The 24,108-nt window shown below is 39.9% G+C and overlaps 1 protein-coding gene across 1 annotated transcript in view; it reads left to right on the forward strand.

The window, feature by feature from the left end:
• Positions 1-576: 576 nt before the first annotated feature.
• Positions 577-24,108, forward strand: part of itga3b (integrin, alpha 3b) — a 29,035-nt gene continuing 5,503 nt past the window's right edge. The window contains exons 1-17 of the mRNA XM_085416015.1: positions 577-913; positions 16,898-17,025; positions 18,327-18,409; positions 19,294-19,534; positions 19,710-19,802; positions 19,947-20,151; positions 20,543-20,736; positions 21,043-21,131; positions 21,215-21,348; positions 21,866-21,952; positions 22,049-22,116; positions 22,283-22,425; positions 22,590-22,736; positions 22,865-22,965; positions 23,358-23,526; positions 23,707-23,781; positions 23,876-23,955. Coding sequence (XP_085272141.1) covers positions 738-913; positions 16,898-17,025; positions 18,327-18,409; positions 19,294-19,534; positions 19,710-19,802; positions 19,947-20,151; positions 20,543-20,736; positions 21,043-21,131; positions 21,215-21,348; positions 21,866-21,952; positions 22,049-22,116; positions 22,283-22,425; positions 22,590-22,736; positions 22,865-22,965; positions 23,358-23,526; positions 23,707-23,781; positions 23,876-23,955 — 2,213 coding nt within the window. The 5' untranslated portion in view covers positions 577-737. The remainder of the gene's footprint in view (positions 914-16,897; positions 17,026-18,326; positions 18,410-19,293; positions 19,535-19,709; positions 19,803-19,946; positions 20,152-20,542; positions 20,737-21,042; positions 21,132-21,214; positions 21,349-21,865; positions 21,953-22,048; positions 22,117-22,282; positions 22,426-22,589; positions 22,737-22,864; positions 22,966-23,357; positions 23,527-23,706; positions 23,782-23,875; positions 23,956-24,108) is intronic.

Consider the following 24,108-nt stretch of genomic DNA (forward strand, 5'->3'; position numbering starts at 1 on the left):
TTCAGTATTCACCCCACTGCACTGATTTATTTAAATAATTTTCTTGGCAATGAAAAAATATACCTCAAACGTGCACAATGAAAAAATCCTATACAGCCTATAGCACATTTAAACAACAGAAGTTGACATAAAGTGCTTTAGAGATAGGCACGTCTACATTTCAGGTCTCCTAAAAAAATTAGCTTCAAATTACATTAAAAGAGACGAAAAGCTGAAAGGTGTGTTTTGTTGTATCAACTAATTATTGTGGAAAATGAAAATCGCACCGATCACGCGGTCATTAAAATGTGTAGAGGATTTCCAAATTGATGATACATTTCATAAATCATAGCACACTGCTTCTCCCTGTATAAGCTGCCTTTACAAGTATCGGTATTGGTATCAACAAAACGGTCCATGTATTTACTTGGTTTCGGATTGATATTAAAATTCGCTGTATCGCACACCACTAGAGTCTGCAGCTCCCTGTAGTTAATGCACTTGCTTCTGAAGGATGTCGAGATCTGACAGGAAGGGAGGGACACCGCTAGGGGCAGGGCAGCGGAGCGAGCATGAGGCGCCGACACCTAGGCAGTGACTTTGCACAGAGGGGCTGTTAATGGGCAGGTCTCTGCGAAGCAGCAGCCTACCTGTTGGAGCTCATTGCGGCAGAGTTGCCACTCGGACCCCATGCTCGTTCGCTGATCGTGGACCTGCGAGAGCTGAGTGCACCTAACAAGGGAGAAAACAACGGAAACATGTCTGAAAGACTTTTACTCTGCGCTGTTTTGGCCGTGTGCCACTGGACGCAAACTTGCACTGGATTTAATATAGATGAACGGTTTCCTGTGATCAAAGAGGGGAAAACCAGGGGGAGCTTGTTTGGGTTCTCTGTGGCTTTGCATGAGCAGACGGTGGGCTCCAGACAGTATCTGTAAGTATAGTTGGATAATGCATTTTTCAGAAATTGCTTTATATTTTCTTTTTTTTTTTAATTTAGAGGTAATATGTCGGCAGGCAAACAGTCGTGGTAAAGCAGCACTTTCTGTTCACCTCGTACTGTGCACGGTTAACTGCGCAAAAGTAGGATACGACGCTTTATTGTCACCTGTCGAGCGTTTCTTTGCTCCACTTACATACTACCTGTGAGAGAAACAACTTGCTGGAGACCACGTCTGCAGATTTAGTTAGACCAAACCAGACATTTGTTCTAGTACAGTGAGAATATAGGACAGGTGCTCTACGCTCTTTGGAAGTAATTCGACGAAGTTCGTACCCGGCGGCGTTGTAAATCTTTGCCGTGCACTGTCAACGTGTAGAAAACGTGTCTCATAACACGTTCGGCCTGATGTGACCTGTTTTGAAAGCAAAACTGTTGTTTTTTTGTTTTGTTTTTTTACACGATCACCATATTACATGACTTTTACACAAATTTGTTTTATCTCACTGTCAGTTTTTTTTCTTACTTGCTCGGTTTGTCTTTTTTTATTCATTATTGCAACAATAATGAACGAAACTGAAAATCGCATTGTTTAAAGTGAATAGATGAGATTTATTTTTAATAGTTTCTGCTGCTGGTCCAGCTGTTGGTGGAAACACTCACAAACACACTTGTTTTTAACCAGCATTCACAGTTCTCTGAACACAGATAAATCCTGGTTTGTAAACCACGTGTATGCTTCTAGTTTGGAAGCCAGTCCTGGTACAATAAGAGCATTTTTATCCTGATGTGCATTTCAGTGCATTGTGATTGAACTTTCAGTCATGATGTGGGTGGCTGTATTATATTCAGTTATTAAATATTTGTAAAGTAAACATTTGCACATCTACTCACTCTGTATTTGGAATTTGGGTGGAACTATTGTTGCCGCTATCGGCTAGAGAGAACTTGGGGTTGTTTCCTGTTAAAGCTTTTACTGGCCTGTAACACTTCACAGCTTAACACCAGTGTGGAGCACTTGCAAGGATTTACATAGGAAGTGACTGCTTTTGTATCTGTTGATGTTCAGGGATGTCGCGTCTTTGCTGTCTTCGTGGCATTTCTAATGAGAGCTCCTCAAACTGTGTTACTGTGCAGTATAGGATTTCACTCGGTCAATTAGAGCAGCCCCTTCATCCATCCGCTTCCATGATCACACAGCATGTTTGTAATGTGCTGTTATCAGTGTCGTTCTGCTTTGAAGAGTAAAGCATGAAGAAACGTTTCAGATCAGAGCCCACTTCCTCTGTGCTCTCATCAGTGAAGTTAGATATAAGGTTTATTTCTCATTGCAAGTCATGCAATGACAGATTAGATTAGAAGACCAAACTCACTCTCATGTCTGAGCTGTAAGTATAAACCTAGATGGTTCTGCATAAAACTGGAAAGGGGAAGAAATATATGTCTGCATGAATTACCTGAATAACATACTCCTGTACTGCCAAGCTTAAGTCCATATGTGCTGGTTATTGGCCAGTGTTAGCTATGCTGCTAGCTCTGTTTAACCCATAAAAACTAACGTTACTGCAATATTAATATAATTGTAGCCTAAATCTCCCACTGAAAATACGTCTTCTGCTTAAAGATTCACATCACACAGCAGGGCATGTCATGTTGTGGGCATGCAGTGTAGCACACATCTGCAGGGAAAAACACAATGCTGTTGATGTCACCTATTTCATCTTACGAGACATAAGTGAAACCCGCTTTGATATGTGGTTTGGAGATAGTGGCGCTCACAAAACAATAGTTGGCCGAGTCAATAGGCGATAAGAGTGCATGACTCTGTAAAGACATAACAGTGTGCTGGTGTCTGCAATGTCTTAGAGGAAGGGATTTTAAAATAAGTTTCTTTTGTGGTTGCATATCTGTCTCAATGAACCCCACAGCTTTTAGCGACATATTTTCTCTGGCTGGAACTGCAGTGTGAATATCTGAAAAACGCCAAGACGTATGCACCAGTCATGACATGTACAGAGAAGAACACTGTTCTTTGTTGTCCTTGTGAGTCAGAGTTCAGGATACCAGTCGAGTCAAATGGCTTCCACTCCCATTTCTGGAATAAAGAGTTTGTTTGTTGTTGTTGTTTTTAATTGAAACCTTCTAAGATGCAGGTTATTATCCAGTTACACTAAATGGTTGCTGAGCTGAATTTCAACAATATATTTTGAATATGGGTTGCACATCCAATTAGTAGATCAGCATTGCTTCTTGTTGGGGATGGGCTTTACCCAAATAATCCAAGAACTACCTGAGGCCAATTTGTACCAACTATTCACCTCCCCACTCCCCCTATCTGTTTGGATCACCCATTTAAGGTCTCAGAGAGATTTTTTTCCCCGAGAAGGTCTTTTTTTTTTTCTCTGTTGTTTCAGGGAAGGGGGGGAAACAGGGCAGTCAGCTGGCCACCTATTGGCTCTTCCAGTCCCCTGACCTTATGGTATTTTAGGAATGTATTACTCTTCTCTGCACAGTTACAACCTGCCAGGTTTCAGGTTGAGACAAGACAGGAGGGCGAATGATTATCCAAGAGAGAATACACATAAAAACTCCAAATATTTGACTCAAACTGATCCAAAAACTGCTTCATTTTACAGATGAAAGCTGAAAAAATAACACATTCTTTTGACTGATGAATACGCCAGAGTTGACGTGGCTGGGATCGAGGATCATCCCTGTCTGACTGCAGCAGCCAGAGGCTATGAAAGTCAACGATTTAATTTGACGGGGCCTTCCCCTTTCTGCTGCGAGGTGAAAATTAAACTGGTCCACCCACTGTACACACATCTGATGTTCAGTTAGAACATGCACAGGAACATACGTCACCTTTCGTCATATGTTTCGATAGAAGTAAACTTTTCTGGCAAACCCTGTTTCTCAAAGCACCCCGGTGATTTTACTTTTTCAATCTTTTATCACAGCTTTTTGTGTCGTTTACGTGCTCCAGTACAGTATTGTGCAATGGGTTGTAAGCTCTGTAAGGGCCTTATACAGTCAATAGAACTGTTCACTGGACTGATCAGTGATAGAAGTCTGTGGGCCGTAAACGTGACTGTAATCCAACATTCCTGCTAATACATATGTGATAGTGGTCTTTGTCATTGACCGAGGTCTATCAAAGGGCTAGTGTCATGCCTCGATGCAACACTTTCATGTCTATCCCATGCAAGCCAGTAGGTTTTACACTGACACAGAATCTTTTTCAAATAGAAGATCAAATAGAAATTTGGAGTAAAAAGTAGGTTAAAATGGGGTTAAAGTGATTTTATGCTGAGTGACGGCTGTTGGTATAAAATCCCTTTACCATGGTTACGGGCCCTGATCTTAACGCAGTTATTCGCTGTATCCAATCAGCTGGTAATGACATGAGTTGCATTCTGTGTAGCAGCACAAAAACGGCTTCTAAAAACATGTTGAAATGGATCCCAGCACGGCTCGGGGTTCCTGCTAATCTCCACAGAGCAGATTGGTTATGGTGGCGCTTTCATTAGAAATACCTGCAGTGAGGACTGTTTTTATCTTAACAAAAGTGTAAGAGATCCCCTCCCTCTTTCCTCCCCCGGTTGCATAAATGCCCTCAGCTGCACAGAAAAGAAGCTAGCCTCCAGGCTACTGGGAGCTACCTGTAGCTTGAAAAACCCATATGCTCCAGTACCTCTCTGTCTTCATGCCATTTTTCACCTTTGAAGAGAGAAATGATCCACAAGTATTGGATTACACTTGGTATTTTTTTTAGGAAGTGTGCGTGTGCTGCAACTTGTTGTGCGTCCGTAAAATACAAATAAGTGCTGGTATAAATATAGGATGTTCCAACGCTTATTACTGATAAAAGGCTAAATAAATATTTATAAATAAATAGATGTATGAAATGAATATGTAAACAAAGAGAGATAAAAAAAATCTGGCGTTGGAAAATTTCCAGGCATTAGCAGGTAAAGGCAGATGTTTCATGCACACCTGCACTTCTTTTATATAAGCTGAGTAATATCTGAGAGAAACTTGGCACTGAACATGCACGCCAACATGGGTTGCTGTCAGCTCTGTTACAGCTGTGTGGCTGACTGTCCATCTGTGTCTCCCACAGCTACTTCTCTTCTTTTACATACAGCAATGGACAACATTTTAATAGTAATACTGTTACTAATACTGTGAGCCTCTTGTGATTTCTGGCTTCATGGTTCACTACTGAGGTATGGCGTCACTGAGAAGCATGTGGTCAGGTTTAGTCCAGCGGTATGTGTATTCCTGTTTACATGTATACATTTGTATGTACACCGTTCAGGCATAACGTTATGACCCCTGCTTCATATTGTGTTGGTGCCAAAACAGCCCTGACCTATCAAGTTGTGGACTCCACTTGACCCTTCAAGGTGTAGTGTGGTATCTGGCACCAAGATGTTAGCAGCAGTTTTGCAAGGTGTCCAGCACATCCCACAGATGGGTGATTGGATTGATATCTGGGGAATTTGGAGGCCAAGTCAACACTTTAAACTCATTGTTGTGCTACTCAAACCATTTCTGAACCATTTTTGCTTTGAGGCCTGCTGAAGAGGCCACAGCCTTCACAGCATTCAGTTTCCATGAAAGGTTGTACATGGTCTACAACAATGCTTAGGTATTATTGTAGACCATGGGGTGGCTTTTGGACATTGGAGTGTGAATGTGTGTGAATGTTAAATAGAAAGCACTTAGAGCATAGAAAAAAGGGCTGGGTGAATGAGGTAAGTTGTGTGAAGCACTTTGAGTGCTCTGATAGGATGGAACAGCACTATATAAGAAGCAGTCCATTTAGATGGTACATGCCAAGGATGTTACATTGCCCAAAGCATCAAACTGCTTTGGGCAAGCCTGCTCTGTTAGCTTGTTTCTTCCCATAGTGCAACCTGGTGCCAGGTGTTATACAGTTAAGCGATGCGCACAAACCCGGTCATCCAATTGATGTAAAAGAAAATGTGATGCATAAGACCAGGTCACTGGACCATTACTGTGTGTTGCAGTTCTCTTGCTTGCGTGCCCATTGTTGGTGCTTTAGGTGGTGGACAGGAGTCAGCATAGGCACCCTGACTGGTCTGTGACTATGCAGCCCTATACACAACAAACCGTGATGCACTTTTTGAATCAATCTGAGCTACTGTAGCTCATCTGTTGGATCAGACAACACAGGCCAGGCTCTTCAAAATTTGGCACTTGTCAAACTCACTCAAATCCCCACGTTTGTCCATTTTTCCTGCTTTTAACACATTTCTATTTAAGGACAAAATGTTCAGTTAATCCCTAATATATCTTACCTACTGACGGATACTATGATGAAGAGAAGATCAGTTATTTACCTTTAACTGTCGGTGGTCACAATGTTTTGCCTGATCGGTATATTTCTCTGTCAGTTATGTGTGTGTGTGTGGACGGGTATTAACATCTTCATGGGGACCAAAAATTGGTAGTTTACTATACTTGTGGGGACAAACACAAGTATAGGACAAACAGTTTGAAAGCATTTTTGAGACTCAAAATGTGGTTTTAGTGTCAGGGTTACAATTAGGTTATGGTTAGGTTTAGGGTAAGGGTCACGGTTGGGCATTCATTTTTGATGGTTAGGGTTAGGGTAAGTGGCTAGGGAAAGCATTATGTCAACGAGATGTCCCCACAAGGATATAAATACACGTGTGTGTGTGTGTGTGTGTGTGTGTGTGTGTGTGTGTGTGTGTGTGTGTGTGGAAGGGGGGGCTACACCCTGCAGCAGTACTTGACGATATTATTCATCCAGTGACAGGAGACAAACCTGCAACCACAAGCTGAACTTTCTTTGCCCGCTTCAGACTAGGTTTCACTTGTTGCCAATAAAAAGTGAGTTTCTTTATCATCAAGGGGATGTCCTGCCATGTTTAATTTGTTGAGCTGCCTCTAAATTAGTTTGGTCTCCTGTTACTGTTTCACCAAAGACAGATGGTGGTTTTCAAACAGGATGTTTGTCCAGCTGAGATACCCTGTTAGTGTGGGTGCCTGTCTACAGGTGCGGAGTCCTTTCTTTTTTCTTTATTCAACTGTATGACATTGTTGTCATCTCCTCTTTCGTCTGCACTTAATTTCCACTAAAAAAGTATCCTGGTGAAAAAAAGAGAACAAAGTTTATCAGCAGTCTGCTATGTGTGAAAGTGGTTTGCAGTGTATTCCTACATTTCTCCCTTTTGTATAAACATTTAAATGCACTAACAGTGATGCTTGTCATTATAGAGAGACATTTAATCTTAGTCTAGTCCATATTGCAAGAATGTAAATCTTTAAAGTAGATAATTTGACATTATGATAGTTGTAAGGCTTAGGCTTTTGTAGTTTGCTGTTATTGTTCATGCTGGCATTAACATATATATATATATATCCAAATTGCCCTGACATAAATATATGAAAATCCTGAGATGCAAAGTGAAGGTGAGTCTGTGTGAGCCATGTTTTCTACTTCATGCACACTCTTTCATCACTGTTTGACCAGAGATGAGTCATCGACTTTGTTCTGTAAATGCAGGCAAATGTTCTTTAAGTGTGTTAAGAACTAGGCGTGCTTACTGTGAATGATATGAAAGCGAAGTGTGTGCTCACCGCCTCATGTAGTTTCTTTGTTTCCTGAAAGTACAGTGACCTGGATTCATCACAGCTACTCATTGTTTGAGTAATTACTCAAAGAAGTAATTTATTACACATTTATTCGTTTCCTAAGGCATTAAATTACTCGATGAAGAAAGTCTTTCAGCATGAATGTTGAAAAGACTGAAATGCTTTGTTTTATAATTAGCACTGACTATAAAGTATAGGCTAAATTATGTGCATATACTGGCACAGCTCAGTAGACACAGGTACAGGTAGGAATAAAGGCTGCACGCTGATTGGCTGTGGCAGGAGCCGCTCACATTCCACTTCCCTCTGACTCTGGGTTTCTTCTCTACCTTTGTGTTAGAATGCTGAATTTGCAAGTGCTGTGTGTTTTTGGCAGTGGATAATTATTTCAGGCCTTTGTGAAGTCTGCACTTTAAAGTAACGTTCCCAATGGGCTGATGGGCTTCCTATGTTGCACTGTGTGTTTTCTACTTCACTCTCCATGTGTTTGATTGTTGGGTTTTGTTTTTTCATGTGAAGGGCCATTTAAATTTTTATATAGTTGTCTGAGGGCCACACTATTATGAACACATACCGAGGGATGCAAAAACGAAAGACCAACAAAAAGGTCTATAGCTACTGTGTTACTTAGCCCCATTAGATTTCAACTTCTTGGCTATAAATTGCACTCACCACAAAACCTGCACACATAATATTCTCGCTGTCAGTCTGTTGTTGTGTGAAAGATGCTTTTTGAGCACTCAAACTCAAAAAGATGAAGATTCATTTTGAGTTACGAGTGCATTTCTCCTCTCTACTCATCAAGTTTAGCATGTTTCAAAACTGTAGCAGCGCTCAACCTTTGCCCTTTTCATTATTGCCAGCACCTCACCACAAAGGAAGCACACTGGCTTGCCTTTCACAAAAAAGAAAAAAGAATTTGTTCATTTTTCCTGGAATATGCGGCATTCAGCATTCACCTTCATTTTCTTGAAAGCTGCCATGATTCATCCCTTGTCATCTTTGTCAGTCACAAACAGGTTATGACGTGCTGTATGTATCACAGATGATGTGCTTCTACAAGTCAAGTGTGCAGTAGCTGGGATAAGAATTAGCACCTCCAAGTCATCAGCCAGAAAAGGGTGGAGTGCCCACTCTCTGTTGGGGAGGAAGTTTTCAGGGTTTTTGTTCATGACTGGTGGGAGAGGTGGATCAGAGATTCTCATCGTCTACTGAAGTCATTATGTCATTAGAAAATCATAAAAAGATCTCACGTCTAGTCTCTTCTCATTGTTAGGCTTAATTCAGTCTGCAAACTGAGTCACTATTTAGCATGATCTGTATTTATTTTCTTCTTTAGTAGAAGTGGCAGTGTTTCCTTGAAAAACAATGAGGATGCAGTAGATGAGACCATGCAGGTTTTTTTGTATATATGTGTGTCTGATGTTGTGTTTTTAAGATAAAGGGTGAGGATTAATAATATTTTATTGCATTTTTCTTTGCTTGTGCATTTTGGGTAATTTAGTGACCCACCTTGTGTTGCAGTTAGAGTGAGACAGTGTGGTGTCACCATACTGTACCCCGATCCACAGACAGCACTGGTGTGAAAAATGGCTGTGCTGGTCCAGGTCAACAGTAACATATTTCATAAAACTACTGTTTTGCTGTGGCTACTGTATAATTTTACGTACAATAATATTATGAAATAGTATAATCTTTACCTGGTGTCATGACAATTGAAATGGACTGGTTCTTATATAGTGCTTTTCTACTCTGAGCACTCACTCACACCCATTCACAAAAGCAGTTCTTTCTTTTCTTTGGAAGTGCTTCTACTCTTACATTTACACACATTCAACTTGGGGTTAGTATCTTGCCCGAGGATTTTTGGCAAGCAGACTGGTGACTGAGCTACAATCACCCCATAGCTTCTCTTTTTTTTAGCTAATTTCAGTTTGCTGTGCAAAATCAGTATCACTTATGCAAACTTGACATGTCATCGGTGGCACATGGTTTACTTTTAATATTATTAAAAGGGCTGCATTCAAATCCTGTGACAGACAGGTTGCCTTAAGCTATATCCGGAGGGCAATCAATCACGCATGTTACAGGCAGCTGTAACACCACAGCATACACTCTGCAGGCACAATTTATTAAACAGCAGGCTTGAGGCAGAAAGTTTCCCACTTTGCTTTGTGTCGCTCACCTTTCCTTCCGCCATCTGAATCTCTTTGTGACAGTTTCTCTCCCTCACCCACTTTTAAATGTTTCCTGTTCTTCACATATAAGATAAAGGCCTTTAAGGGGAAACAAATACAAATTTGCCCGTTAAACACCTGTATCCCATGTCTCATAACGGCTCCGACTTGATCGACGTGAAGATGTGTGTATTCTTAATGAGACGCCTGTTTGACTGTAAACGTGACTAACTTGCGCTTTGTCTCGTCTTGATAATCTCTCAAAATCCTGTGAGTTGGAAAGGAAATGTCATCCCAAAAAGGGTTTAATTAAGTTGGATTTCCTGGTTTCACTGTTGTTGGTGTTATCTTAGCAGCAAATAGACATGTGGGGGGTAAAGATTATAGGTGAGCGTGGCTTAATTTTAATTAACTGCAAGAGAAGTTGTTTGTGTTGACTCTGACATTTGCTTACAATCAGCCCTTTCCCTTGCAGCTCCCCTCATTTGTTGAGAGACTTTTCCCACTATCTGTTCTTGCTCAAGTCAGAGGCTTTTCTGAGGCAGTGCCAGCTAACATGACTAGATAAATGAACCACTGTTTGTTTAACTTAATGGCTGACACAAATATACAGTAGTCCATCAAACTGTCTTCTTCTTCTAAGATTTTTAGTCCTGTTGTCAAGAATGCAGCCTAAGTAAGTCTCACCTTAGCTGGGTGTAGGGCTGGGTGATATGGCCTAAAATTCATATCGCGATATAATTTGAAGCATGTGCGGTAACGATATATATCACGATATATTCTTTTCTTCTGTATAACGTATTTTCCAAACTATAAGGCACACTTAAAATCCTTTAATTTTCTCAAAAATCGAGTGTGTGCCTTATATATGAATTCTGGTTGTGCTTACTGACCTCGAACCGATTTTGGCGTGCAGAAATCTGTTAAAAAATGTTTTAGTACAACTTTGGTAAGCCGCACTGCTTGATGGATTGTCAGAGCATTACGGCTGCCATAGTGAGGAGCTTCGCAGAGTAATCTGGGTCCAAAACTCCGTCCGCTTCAGGTCCCAAAGTCAAACGAACACTAAGAGTTAAAAATGATCTAAATTCTTTCATCTTTAATTAAATCATCAGCGTTGCTGCTTTATCGGGTGTAACAATTAAGTTTAACATCCAGGCATCCATGAAAACAGAATTTATTAAATTTAACGGAGTTAGAAGTTAACAGGAAGTTAGCTCGGTAGTTTACACCTAAACATTTCATACCATTTTCTGACTGAGAGATTTTTGAAACTAATTAAAACGTACAGCTCTGCTACCACTTCCAACATAAATGAAGACAGAAAACTAAACAGCAGTGGTGTTTGCAGGGTTACTGAAGTTGGACTACCTGGTATATAATGTTGTGCTACGTGATTGCTAGCGACACAGCTATGTTAGCATAACATTAGCACAGTGAAGCTGGAGGATGAACGCCAACTTTTTTTCCACTCATTAAAAGTTAACGTGACGGATTCTGGTGGTTAGAGACAAATGCAATCGCATAGCGGGATGCTATACACGGGCCAAACTTCAGTCAGGAGAACAACTGAGATTATTCATTCACAATACGAGGTTAGTTATTAATATACTGCAACAACATGGGAATAGAGCAGCTGCGAGAGAATTCAACATTAATGAATCAATGTTACAGAAGTGGAGGAAGCGCAGTTTTTGTCTTTCCCCATATTTCAAAAGTGCTTCATCTCTTTGCTATGACTGTCACCCGCCATAATTTGCAGATGATAATGGTTTTAGCCGCTGCGATGCTTTCGACCAAAACAGGCGCAGCTTAATGACATCATCAACATGCGCTATCGCGATAGAGCGATATAGTCAAAATCTCTATCGTTGGCCAAATTTATATAGTTTCTATCGTATATCGTTTATATCGCCCACTAGTGATGGGAATTCCGGCTCTTTTTAGAGAACCGGCTCTTTTGGCTCTGCTCACTAAAAAGACCCGGCTCTTTCGGCTCCAAACCGGCTCTTCAGGTTGTTTTGTTGCTTTAATTAATTTATTATTAACAACAATATAAAATTATGCACAAAAGGAATTACTAATGTAAAAAAAATTGGTCCTATTTATATATGTATATATATAAATATATAAATATATAGGGTGGCCCCTAGAGACAAAGCACGTACAAACTCCAAAACACATTTCTAGCGTTAACTGAACTTCCAAAACAGAGCTACCTATATCAGTTAAATTACACAATTGAAAGCATATGTGTATTGTTTGTGTATTTATACAGAAGCACTCATATATATTCAAATAATAATAATAAAAAAAAAGTTCACTTACCTGTTACTACCACACACCAAATCCGGTCGTTGGTACTTCCCGGCTTGTGTAGCCACTAGGTAACAAAAGCTCAACACTGTGGGGGGGGGGGGCACATCCTGGAGCACTTCTGTTGTGTTTTGTACGTGTTTTGTAGTTTTTACGTGTTTTGAAGTTTGTATGTGCCTTGTCTCTAGGAGCCACCATAAATATACTTTTGTTTATTCACTCCACATAAAATGTAATAAAGAAATCATATAATACAAAAACCAACCATTTACATTTCATCTTTTAACTATTTACATTTTTGTGTTGTTTCACTTTAAATTTAAACAAATTTAAAGTGAAACAACACAAAACACTGCAAACCGCAACACAATTAAATATAAATTAAAATATGAAAACAAAAAGAAGATGCATATTCTCTGTCATATGGGCCTGCATGAATAAACTTTCTGAATCCTTTATCATCCGCAACTGAAAATAGTTGTGGACCATTACTATACCTTTCTAATGTGGCGTTGTTGTCCTTGGCTCTCTTTCGCCGTCTCTCCCTCCCGCTCTGTTCCTGTGCTACTGCGAGTGTAACTACTGCCCCTCCCCCCTCTGCCCAGCGCAAAGCACATGGCCCGCATGCGGAGTGAAGCGGAATAAAAGTGCGAGAAAGGGTGAGAGACACAGAAGAAAAAAAAAAACACGGCTCGCGATAAGGAGCCGGCTCGCGTCGTTCACGTCAAAGACCCGGCTCTAAGAGCCATTTCGTTCGCGACCGACACATCACTATCGCCCACCCCTAGCTGGGTGCAAACAGTAAATGTTTGGTTTAGCCAGCCTTTTGGATGACTTCTTAGACAGAAGGGGCAAATTGCAACATGTCCTGGAGTTGGAATGCAGCTGCCTGCTTCTCCCTTTCCATTTAGCCGAGCCTTTGACAGCCTGTTTATGAGGAGGTGATGAGCATGAAAGGCGATAAGAAGGAGAGCACACAACTAGGACAGGACGGGATATGACGTGCGAGTCACCTCGTTGTTAATCAGTTGTACGCCAAGTTTATGAGGGTTACGTATGCAACAGAGAAATGTGGGTTCATCAAAAAAAAAAAAAAAGATCTGCTTTTAATGAAAAAGTTGACATTTTCTTGCAAGTTGTTCACTCAAGATCAGGAATGTGAAGGACGGGCTAGTAATGATGTTTAGTCTATGGTTCTGTGCTGCATTACTTGAAAAAGTGAAAACCTTCAGTTATTATTGTCCTCCATGCATCCATGATCATGAGGATATCAAGGTCATTTTTCAAGCGAAACTTTGGAATTTTGGAAATTAAGCTCGTTCTTTTTTTTCTTTTTCTTTTTTTTGCCAAAAGTAGCTACTCTTATGTGTTTACATTAAAAATTAACAGTGGCAGTCTGATTGTTGGGAGCACTGGGACATTTCTCAGTGGGATTAGGGTCATTATGGCCTGTCAGAAACAATCAAACATGCCCAGTGATACATTAACAAGCAGGAGTTGACATGTAGGGGCCAAATATGAACATAAATGCACGCGTCAAGCTTCTCTTGGAAGGACATTCATCTCCCTGATTCTCTACCGCAGGATTTAACTCGATCAAAAAATTATAAAAAAAGACTAAAAAGAAAAGTTGCTAAAAGATGCTAAAACTAGAGCCTGTCTAATTCATCTGTAGTATATAACTACGCATAAATGTTGCTAGGGAAATCCGTTTATGTGTCATGTCCCTGAAAGCAGGGACATGACACATGTCCCTGCTTTCAGGGACATGAAAGCAGGGACATGATATATTAGTCAATATATCAAAATTATGAGCATGTATTGCTATCATCTCAAAAATCTTCTAGCAGTCAAACTAAAGCTAAAACATAGATATTATTTATTACAGTGACTTGTGCAGCGTTTTAGACTGGTTGACTATAAAGATAGCCCTTTGAACCTTTGAGCTAACCCTGCGTCTCATTTATTTTTAAAAACAGGGGTAGGTTCATTGTGTCGTGTGTCTGGTACAATTTTTTGTTTATGTAGTCCTATACACATCATAGCATACACTGGAAGCTATGGAGAAAGGCCTTTTGGTAAACCTTTTGTATTTTGCAATCTGCAACACTTTTCTCTAATGACAAATAGCCTAATATATGATATATATTATCCTCCAGTATTGACAATAAATGATATTTAAAAAAATATTTATTGATTGTTCATATTTGCCTGACACGTGGAATTCTCATCTAACACTTGTCAGTTAGCCGAATTGTCAACCTGTTCTTAAATGTTCATGTAGCACGTACATGGACCTAAGGTAGCTGATAACCCGTCTTGTGTTAGATGTGATGGTATCACACAGCTTTGTTAAATTTCAACAACAAACACTGATGACCCACATGGCACCACTGAGATAGTAAGATGATGACAGTAATTTTTTTTTCTAGTTTTCTGCAATCAGCACCCTGCTAGCCAAGATCTTCAAATGCCCTAAAGCATGCATGATTAACACTGGACTTTGTACCCTACCCCGCTTCCTCATGATTTCTATTTAGAGTGAGAAAAGTTCAAACTGCTATCTGTGTGTCAAGTTTGCCCAGTCTCCGGCTTGACGCCATTCCCTTTATGAGTGCTTTGGATAAAGCTCCCATGAGGCCTTGTGTGGCTTTACAATAATATCTGAGTTAGTGTTTTGGGACACTGTGTCCTGCGGCTCAAAAACACAACAGTTTTACACGCCCGCTTCTCATCGGCTTAGTTAATCTGTAGTGTAAGACCACACACACACTCACACACACACACACACACACACACACACACACACACACACACACACACACACACACACACACACACACACACAGATATCTACACCGATAAACAAAAGAATGTCAACGCCGCACTGAATAGGACTCCTTTCCATGTTTCTGTTAGGTCCATCCACCACTACAAACCTCTGTGGTATCTTGTATCTTATTTACTGTCCACATTACTGAATAATTACCACACCCAAGGTCTCCTCTGACAGTTTAACCTGGAAACTGTTGGCCCTCAGCAGCCGTCTTGTCTCTTTGTGGTTGTCGTCATACTGAGAAGTGGTTGTGCTGGTGCCGGTGCTGTTATACTGCATTCATAAAACGAAAGGGATGATGTCTCAACTTACCTATAAACATATATGATTAATGTCAAGGAATTAGCTATGTGTGCCACAGCGTCTGATCTGAGTTCAGTGTTTTGTCAGCTTATGTGCCACAATTCATATACTTTTTAGAGTAATTTGATCTAAAATCAGTGGAAGTCGGGCCATGTGACTAATTTACATGTCTGACTCTCTGCAGGCTCAGGTGAGACATCAAAGAGACAATAATTTTGTCTATGCTCTTAGGCCTGCAGTCAGATTAAGATTGTAAATGTTTATAGGGGCATGTTAATGTCGATATCACTGTGAATGTGTGTATATATGTAGACGACTGTGGTGGAGTGGTGGAGCCTGGTACATGGGCTCGCTGTGTTTAAACAGATTGAAAAACCACGAAACCTGTGAGCAGTGTTTAATCAGGTATGACTAACCAAGAGCAAGTGCTAACAGACCCTGTTCAGTGATTTCCCGCTTTGTCTTCAGACCTCCAGTTTTTAGCATAGCACAGCCTTTTGCTGTGATTCATCTTTCAGGAGAAATGATCTCTCCCCAAGTTGGAGTAATCCCAGGCTGACTCGTGGGAGAAAGTGGGATTTGAAAGTACAGTGATTTTACTGTGAAGACTTATTTTTAACTTTACATTTGGGACCTTTATTTATTCTAACTTGTCAGTGTGAATAAGAGAGAAAGCTGGATTCCCACTATACTCGCAGTTAGGTCAACAATCGTGAACATCTTGACTTACTTATTTTTCTATTTCTACTCTTTCCCACAATACTGATAACTCATTGTCAGCACTGACAGCACTGAAATCATTTTCAGGACGCTAAAATGAGAAGAATGACATGCTTGTGTTACCCACTTTGACCAAAGCACTGAGTGCTTTCATTTCATGCGTATGTCACTCGCTCACATATTGTAAACTAGCTTGTCCACACCTTTCGCCCACAAAGTGGAGCTAATAAATCTTCTGCTGTCGGTAAATGGTGTGTTCCTGCACAGAGCCTCAGAGAGCAGTAATCTCTTTACTTCAAAGCTCTGTGGTGTGGTAAGAGGTGCAGATGCAGGGAGTGTCTCGATGAGTGGACAAAAAGAGCCAAGAAGCAAATTTCTCTCTATATATGTGTGTGTGCGTGCATGGGGGTGTGTGCGTGTGTGTGTGTGTACGCTGCCCAAGCTTGTCACAGGTCATGGTCCGACTGCTTCACTCTTTCTTTTCTTGTGAAATGAGTCTGCTTTTTTGTGTGTGTTTAGACCCTGAATCTTAACATCTCAGGTCACGTCACACACTCTAAGTGGGTAAATGCTGTGCATAAAAGTTGTGCCTTTAATCACAATCAGAATACTTTCATAATCCTTAAGGAAATAATGTGAGTTACAGTTCCTCCAAGACAACAACAGTAACAGACTGAACTAGTTAAATAATACAATATGTTAGAACATTTAGAAAAATAATAAATAGCTGTAATATATACAAATAGCTCAATTTCAAGAGGTGAAATATAAATGATTGACTTGTTAAGCTGCATGGTGTGCTTTTTTTGTGTCTCGAAGGTTATCTGATAAACCGTTGCTGATAGTGTCATAGCTTTGTCTAACACTGTGCCACACTTCCATTGTGATTTCATACATTGTTTGTCTCTTTCTTTCTGTTTTTCTCTCTTTGTTTTTTCTGTGTTTTTGTTCTTTCTGTGTTCCTCTGTGCCTTTGTAGGCTTCTTATAGGTGCGCCCAAAGAAAAAGCACAATCTCTACCGAAAGTCAATGAAACAGGCGCCGTCTACTTCTGTCCCATTACCACCGACACCACTGACTGCTCCAGAATGGACCTGGTTACCTCGAGTAAGATCACTGCGAAGCACTGATGTGATGAAGGGAATGCATGGTTGCAGTGTTGTAGCTGTTTCTGAACTGTTCCATTAAGAGATTTTAGCGAGCTCGAGGGGGGTTTCCTTTAAAATACTTCTATATATGTAAGGAAAATAATGATGAGATTGAACACCATTCTTCTTAAAGATGTTCACTTATTTGGTATTCTGATGATCGATGGTGAGTGAGAGCGCTTTTGAACATTTCTGAAGATTTTCATATTCAGTGCACCAGCGAGGAGCCGTCTTTCACAATACTTTAAAAGCACCTCAACTGAGTTTGTATAGCACTTCCATAGATTTGATGCAAACATAACAGATGGTGGTGCAAAATGAAACAGCAAACGCAGAGATCTCCAACAGAAGCAAATTTTAAAAAAACCCAGACTGCATGTTGTACGTACATTTTTTAAAACCCTCCTTCCTGACTTAGCACACTGTTCAGAACCAGTTTGGGTTTAAACTAAAATTTAGGAATCGCTCATATGATTGTTCAACAACGCTTACTTCACACAGCCATAGGAGACTCACAGCTCAGCTCTATTTAGGATTGTACTCCCTCAGTGAACTTCACGTGTTAAAACTGGTTTTCCCCTGCACAGGGCCTCAAAAGGATGTAACGAATGTGAGGAACAAAAAATAATAACCTTTAAATGAACACTAGCTAGCTTCCTCATTTTACAGTAAAGACTAAAGAACTGTGTCAGATCATTTCAGTAAAATCATCAAGCATCCTTTGGAGCATTTGGAATTATTTTGTCCACCTTTACATGAACAGACTGTTATTAAATGTTAGACCCCACCCCCCTCCCATCCAAACCTAGGGGCAAATGGTATAATAAGAGGATTCTGAATCACTTTTCATGTTGAGGTTAGAATGAGTGCTGCTGCAGTCTCAGCACATTTTTGTGGTTAATATTTGTCAGGGCATGATCCAGGCTGCATGAAGGTTTGCATTTACAGTTTGAGTAGGTGTTCTGATGACTGTGATCACCATAGCCATGCTGAATGTTTCTTTTAATGTAATAAATAGTCTGGAATGGTTGATTTTGTACTGCATGCTGGTTTGATTTGATTAGTGTATGATGGCAAATAGAAATCTGGTTGTAAACGGTCTATTGAAATAAAAGAACAAGAAGTAAAACAGGGAACATTATAAAGCAGAAAAAAAGGTAATTACTCTGTATGTAATGACCTTCCTGTCAGCACCAGCCTGATGACAAATTAAAACAGTTGCTTTAATAATTGACCTACCTCCTTATGACGCATCCACAGCAACTACCTCTGAGATTGTGGAGGGCATGTGGTTGGGTGTGACAGTGTCCAGTCAGAAGGGCCAGCCAGATGGACGCGTGTTGGTAAGATGACTTCCTGTTTTCTTTCTATGAGTCACTACTACCGGTGATATTATGTACAAGGCAGGGTGAGCTGACACACAGGATGTTTTCTTTTATTATTTAGTCTAAGAGATGACACATTTGACTTGTTGCGATGTTTAATTACTGTAGACACACACACACACACACCTGAGACAGGATGATACACACAGGGAGAAAATGCAATAATGTCTCATGTTTAGGGAGAAATTATATTTTGATCAAGAGATTTTTTTTATTACTTTTACATTTTAGACAATTACAATATACTGGAGAACACATTTTACTTACAGTGAGGGGAAACTAACAGCATGTTGTTCCTAGTCTGTCTTTGTCAATATGTTTCAGTTTTTGTTCAAGCACTAATTGGTGTAATCTCCATGTTTTTATTTTTCTATCTTACATATTAATGCATTTTTTAAATATATTTTTTATATTTATTTTTAAATAACACCAGATCACAACAGCAGTCATTTTATATTGTAAGAGGAAAAGACCCTGCAGAGAAAACTTCAACAATCAGACACCCCCCTATGAGTGGGCACTTGGTGACCGTGGGACGGAAAAACTCCCTTTTATCAGGAAGAAATTAATTTTAGCATGTTTCAAACATCTTTGACTGTTTAAACTTCTTTTAGAAGGCTAAAATTGATATCTGGCCCATAGAAAATGATTATTTTGTGTAACCGCTCAAAGGGAGGACCGTTTCCATTGTGTAAATTAAAAAGCAGCGACACTGGTTTCATTATATTGATGTTTGAGATTCTTCAGTTTACTTGAAGCTGTTTTTCCTAGTCACTGAATTGAGCACTGTCAATTTCTGATATGACACACTGCACTTCTTCAATACTTTCTCTGGTCTCCAGGCATGTGGACATCGATATGTGAAGGTAATGTCAGAGAATCAGTGGCGGATGTTAGGAAAATGTTATGTAAGGAGTAATGACCTGACCTTTGACCAAGACGATCAGTGGCAGGATGAAAATTATGACGTCTGCAATCCCAACAACGACCACAACTTGGACGGCATGTGCAACATGGGCATCTCAGGCGGTATATCGGAAACTGATGTCTATTTAGGCTCTCCAGGCAGCTACAATTGGCAAGGTGGGAACTGTCAAGCTAACCTGTTTTGCCTACTGCTGAAATAATGGGGTTACTCATTATTTGCACGCTGTGCAAGTCTGTTGGATTTGATTGGATTGTGTTATGTCTTGGATACTCTTGAAATGTGTATTAAGCTGATTTTAACATTGGTGTGTGATTCTGCTTTGTTTTAAAGGAGATGCTCATGTGATACGGATAGATCTACAAAACCCCTGGAACTATGCTGACAAACGCTTTGAAAGTCTAGAGAAAGCATATAGTTATATAGGTAAGTGTTGGTGTGTCTTTACAACATTTCAAATGGCAAATCATTGGGAACCTTAGTAAGATTCACACTCAATCTCCCTACCGTCAGATAACCATCCAATTGTCAAAAACAGCAGCTCTGATTCTCAAGCATTTTCATTCACAGGTTATTCAGTTCTCGAAGAAAAGAAGCTCCTGAGCTATGATGACTCGACAGTTGTGACAGGGGCTCCCAGATATGAGTCTAAGGGTGCTGTGATTTTTTCAAATAAAACTCAACCAAAGCTTTTGTTGGACCAGATCATCCTTGGGGAACAAGTGGGTTCCTACTTTGGAAACAGCCTGGCAGTGACAGATCTGAACAATGACAGGTGCGTTTCTACACCGTAGAGTGTAACTGTGGGGAAATGAACAATGATTTTTTTTTTTTTACATAGATGAGGACGTGATTTGCCTTTTTTATGCATATGGTGCATAACAGTGAAGCAGTGTGTGTCTGAACACAGATGATAATAGTGACTTTCTGTGGCAGGGATGAGGGATTCACTTTGAAATTATGAAGAAATCAGGTGTTTCTCTATCTAGAAATCTAGTTGGTCATTAAGATTCTAGGTAGTACATTCTTTTGAGATGCAGTTAATATACCTTTGGTGACTTGTGTTGAATGGTTAGCTATACTTAGTATTATGTATGTTTATATGTTTATAATTATGTATTTTTGTATTTACATGCATATGTGGATTTTTGTCTTGCATATTCTAGTTGGAATGACCTGATTGTGGGTGCCCCCTTTTACTTTGACCGTAAGAATGAAGTGGGGGGAGCAGTGTACATTTTCATGAACGAGAATGGATTTTTCCAGAAGACCGCCTCAATGGTTTTGAAGGGCCCATCTGATTCTGCCTTTGGCCTTGCCCTGGCCGCCATTGGCGACATCAACCAAGACGGATTCCAAGGTGTGACCATGAACCCAGCATCTCTTTTGGACCTACATCTGATAATATTCTAGTTTAAAAAAGTGAAATCAATCTGTGGTGTGAGCATAAAGCACGCTAAAGGAATATTTCTGTAATTTGAAATCATTTCAGCTGCAAACAAGAGGTATTTAACTTGTCGTGTTTCAAATGAGTCCTGAAAACATTCTCTGCTGCCACCTAGAGGACAAATATTTCCTATACACAAAGAGTGCCTAGTTTTCTTTTCTAGCATCTTTTCTTGTCATGCTTCCAGCACTTGTTTAACTGTAATGCTAATGTCTCCAGACTTTGCTGTTGGAGCGCCATTCCACCAGACAGGAATGGTCTACATATGGATGGGAAGCAAAAAGGGAATATCAAGGGAGCCTAGTCAGGTAATGTATGACATTCTGTGGTCATTTAAAAACTTTATTCAAAGTACTCTTCTGAAAACCTGTGTCAATGACTCCCTCTGCAGACCATTATGGGTAGGACGTTTGGTGAAAAATTCCAGACCTTCGGCTACTCCATCAGCGGAGGGATGGACGTAGATGATAACAGTTACCCTGATATCTTAGTTGGCTCTCTGGATGATCACATTGCCCTCCTCAGGTAGACACAATCAAAAACAAAGTTAAACAAGATATTTCCATGTTAGTTGGACCCCCTTATTGACATCATAGCATAACACACACTGCTGATGTATCGGCTGCACATTCATGATGTAAATCCTCACCTGCTGTTCCACCACAACACAGAGGTGCTCTTTGGGCAATTTTATTGTGATCTCGGTATCATTTGAGTGCAGCGAAGTCTTTGTTGAGCTTTCTGACGTAGTGTCATAGTACGTTATTCTGCTGGAAGGTTGTGGGCTGATCACTACCATGTGACTGTGTATTATTTGTATTAACAAGAAGTTGAACAAATGTACCTAACAAAGTGGCCAGTGAGTGTATATATAATATATAGCAATTTTCTACAGTGACATTTGTCTCATAAGTTACGACAAACTATTTTTATGACATCTATTATTTTTCAGTATTCATGGAGTTATTTCTCATATTATTATTATTATTATTATTATAATGATTAATTAATTTGTTTTGTTCTGTTTTGCTTTTTAAATAAGAGCTCGACCGGTTGTGCACTTAACCCAAGACTTCACTGTCGAGCCTAAGATTGTGGACGATAAAATGTGCTCTGGAGATAAACCATGGTGAGATGTCTCCTAAATTTATGTCATTCTGAAACTGGCTTATTGAGTGTTTTATCAGGTCTCAGTTCTTCTTCTCTTTCTCTTTGTGCTTCACAGCATTACAGCTACTCTGTGCATGTCTTTCACTCTAAGCACCGGAAATACAAATTTCAAGAAACCTGTCAGTAAGTTTTTCCGTGTTCAATTTTCTTTTTCAAATGAACAGTGTTTCCAACTTACAAACAAGTGCATCACCATGGAAATTCTTTGTATTGTAAGGAAAAATATATATATATATATTTACTGCATGAGCTTGCTTTAATCTTTTCTGTTTGTTTTCACTCTGTAAAGTGGTGACGTATATAGTAGAGGCCGACAGGGAGAGAAGAGGAAGCTCTCGTGTTCGTTTTCAGAATGACATCAACACTTACACTGGCAACCTGACCATGACATCTTCCAAAACTGCGTGTGAAACTCTCAAGCTGTTTGTAGTTGTAAGTGCGCAACGCAACTATTGCAGATGTTGTATTGACTGTGTTTGTGTTATTTGCAAATGATCATCTTGCTGAGTGACTGGAGAGAACAAATAAACTGCGGCTACCTGATAGTCCTGTGCTTATTGAGACAAGCAAAAAGAAACTCTTTAATTAATTCACAGGAACCTGTGAGGGACAAACTGGAACCAGTGGTCTTTTTCCTCAACTTCTCACTATACGAACCAATACCTAGAGCCAGACGAGCCCCACAGAACCTGGACTTCTTCCCAATTTTGAGCCCAGAGCAGAAATCCAGCCGAAGGACTGAGGTATGGAGTCTTGCATGCACTTCATTTACAGGTTTCCTTTTCAGTAACTTGGAGATGGTAAAGAAATGGTACGGTCCAGTGTCCCCTTGTAAGATTTGATATGATGTTGCTTATTCTATTTCCTGCAGATTCACTTTCAAAAGGCGTGTGGCTCAGACAACAAATGTACCAGTAACCTGCAACTAACAGCAAAGTTTGTTGAAGAAAATGAAGAAAAGCCTTATCCCAGGTAAATTTATATAGTGAGCAACCAAGCATCCTTTGAGTCATTCATGTATAGACACAAAGCTGACTTTTAAAGGTTAAAATACACTAGTTAGCTTGCTCAGTTAGGTTAGAAGATTGTTGCAGTGCTCATGTATATATATAATGCATATGAAGCTACCACCAGTACCAGCTTACCATTAGCTTAGCACAAAGAAAACAAAGTGAAATGTGAAATGTGTGAAATTGTGAGGGTTCCCCCTTGCTTATGGACTCCCATTGGAAAGGTCCATTTTAGCACTTTAGCCATTGTTAGCCATATTTGTTGTTTGTTTTTGTTATTGCTATGTCATGAATGTGTTAGTCAAGCAAAATAATCATTAAATAACAAAGCTAATACATGTTGTCCCTCTACAGTCAGGGCAAAGTTCAAGTGCTCCAGTTCAACAGCTCCATAAAGAAAATAGGGCTCGCGGTAAACGTTACCAACTATCAATCTGAAGGGAAGCTAGCTGAAGACGCCCACAGAGTCGTGCTCAATGTCACTATCCCTGATGTGCTGAAATATGCCAGTGTCAGTTCTTTGGTAGGTCCACTGGAGGGCAGAAGATGCCCATTTTTATTTAAATCTCCTTTGTTTTTTAATGCTACTCTTCTTACAAGATGCACACTGTATTGGTTTGGTTTGGTCATGTTTAGCCACATCGCTGGTCATGTCAGTTCCTTAAAAATTAAAACTAATTCTGTTTATTTCTTCTGTGTTTAGAATAACAAAGTTGAGTGCACTCTTCTTGATACAGTCATTTGTGAGGTGGGGAATCCAATTAGCAGAAACGAAAAGGTAGGTTTGAACAGGTGACAATTATTTTTATCTTTTTCTACTGGACAGTTGGGTTTGCAACAGTTCTCATGTGCTTGCATTGCTTTATTAATAGGTGTCTTTCCTGCTCAAGTTTGAGACCTCAGGAATCACCCTACACACACGAAAGATTGAGTGTCAGCTGCTGTTGTCAACGTAAGGACTTTATAATGTTGGTTGCACATTGTATTTTGTTCTTGCTTAATACTAAACAGGGAAAACAAGTCAATATAATACTGTTGTGTATAATAATTAAGTTCATTTTCTGCTTTTTGCATTTTTTTAATGAAGTTTAAATTCTTAAGCTGT

The sequence above is a fragment of the Rhamphochromis longiceps genome, linkage group LG8 (assembly GCF_057381845.1).
Source record: "Rhamphochromis longiceps isolate RC_006_pf linkage group LG8, R_longiceps_female_GT1.1, whole genome shotgun sequence".
Lineage (NCBI taxonomy): Eukaryota > Metazoa > Chordata > Actinopteri > Cichliformes > Cichlidae > Rhamphochromis > Rhamphochromis longiceps.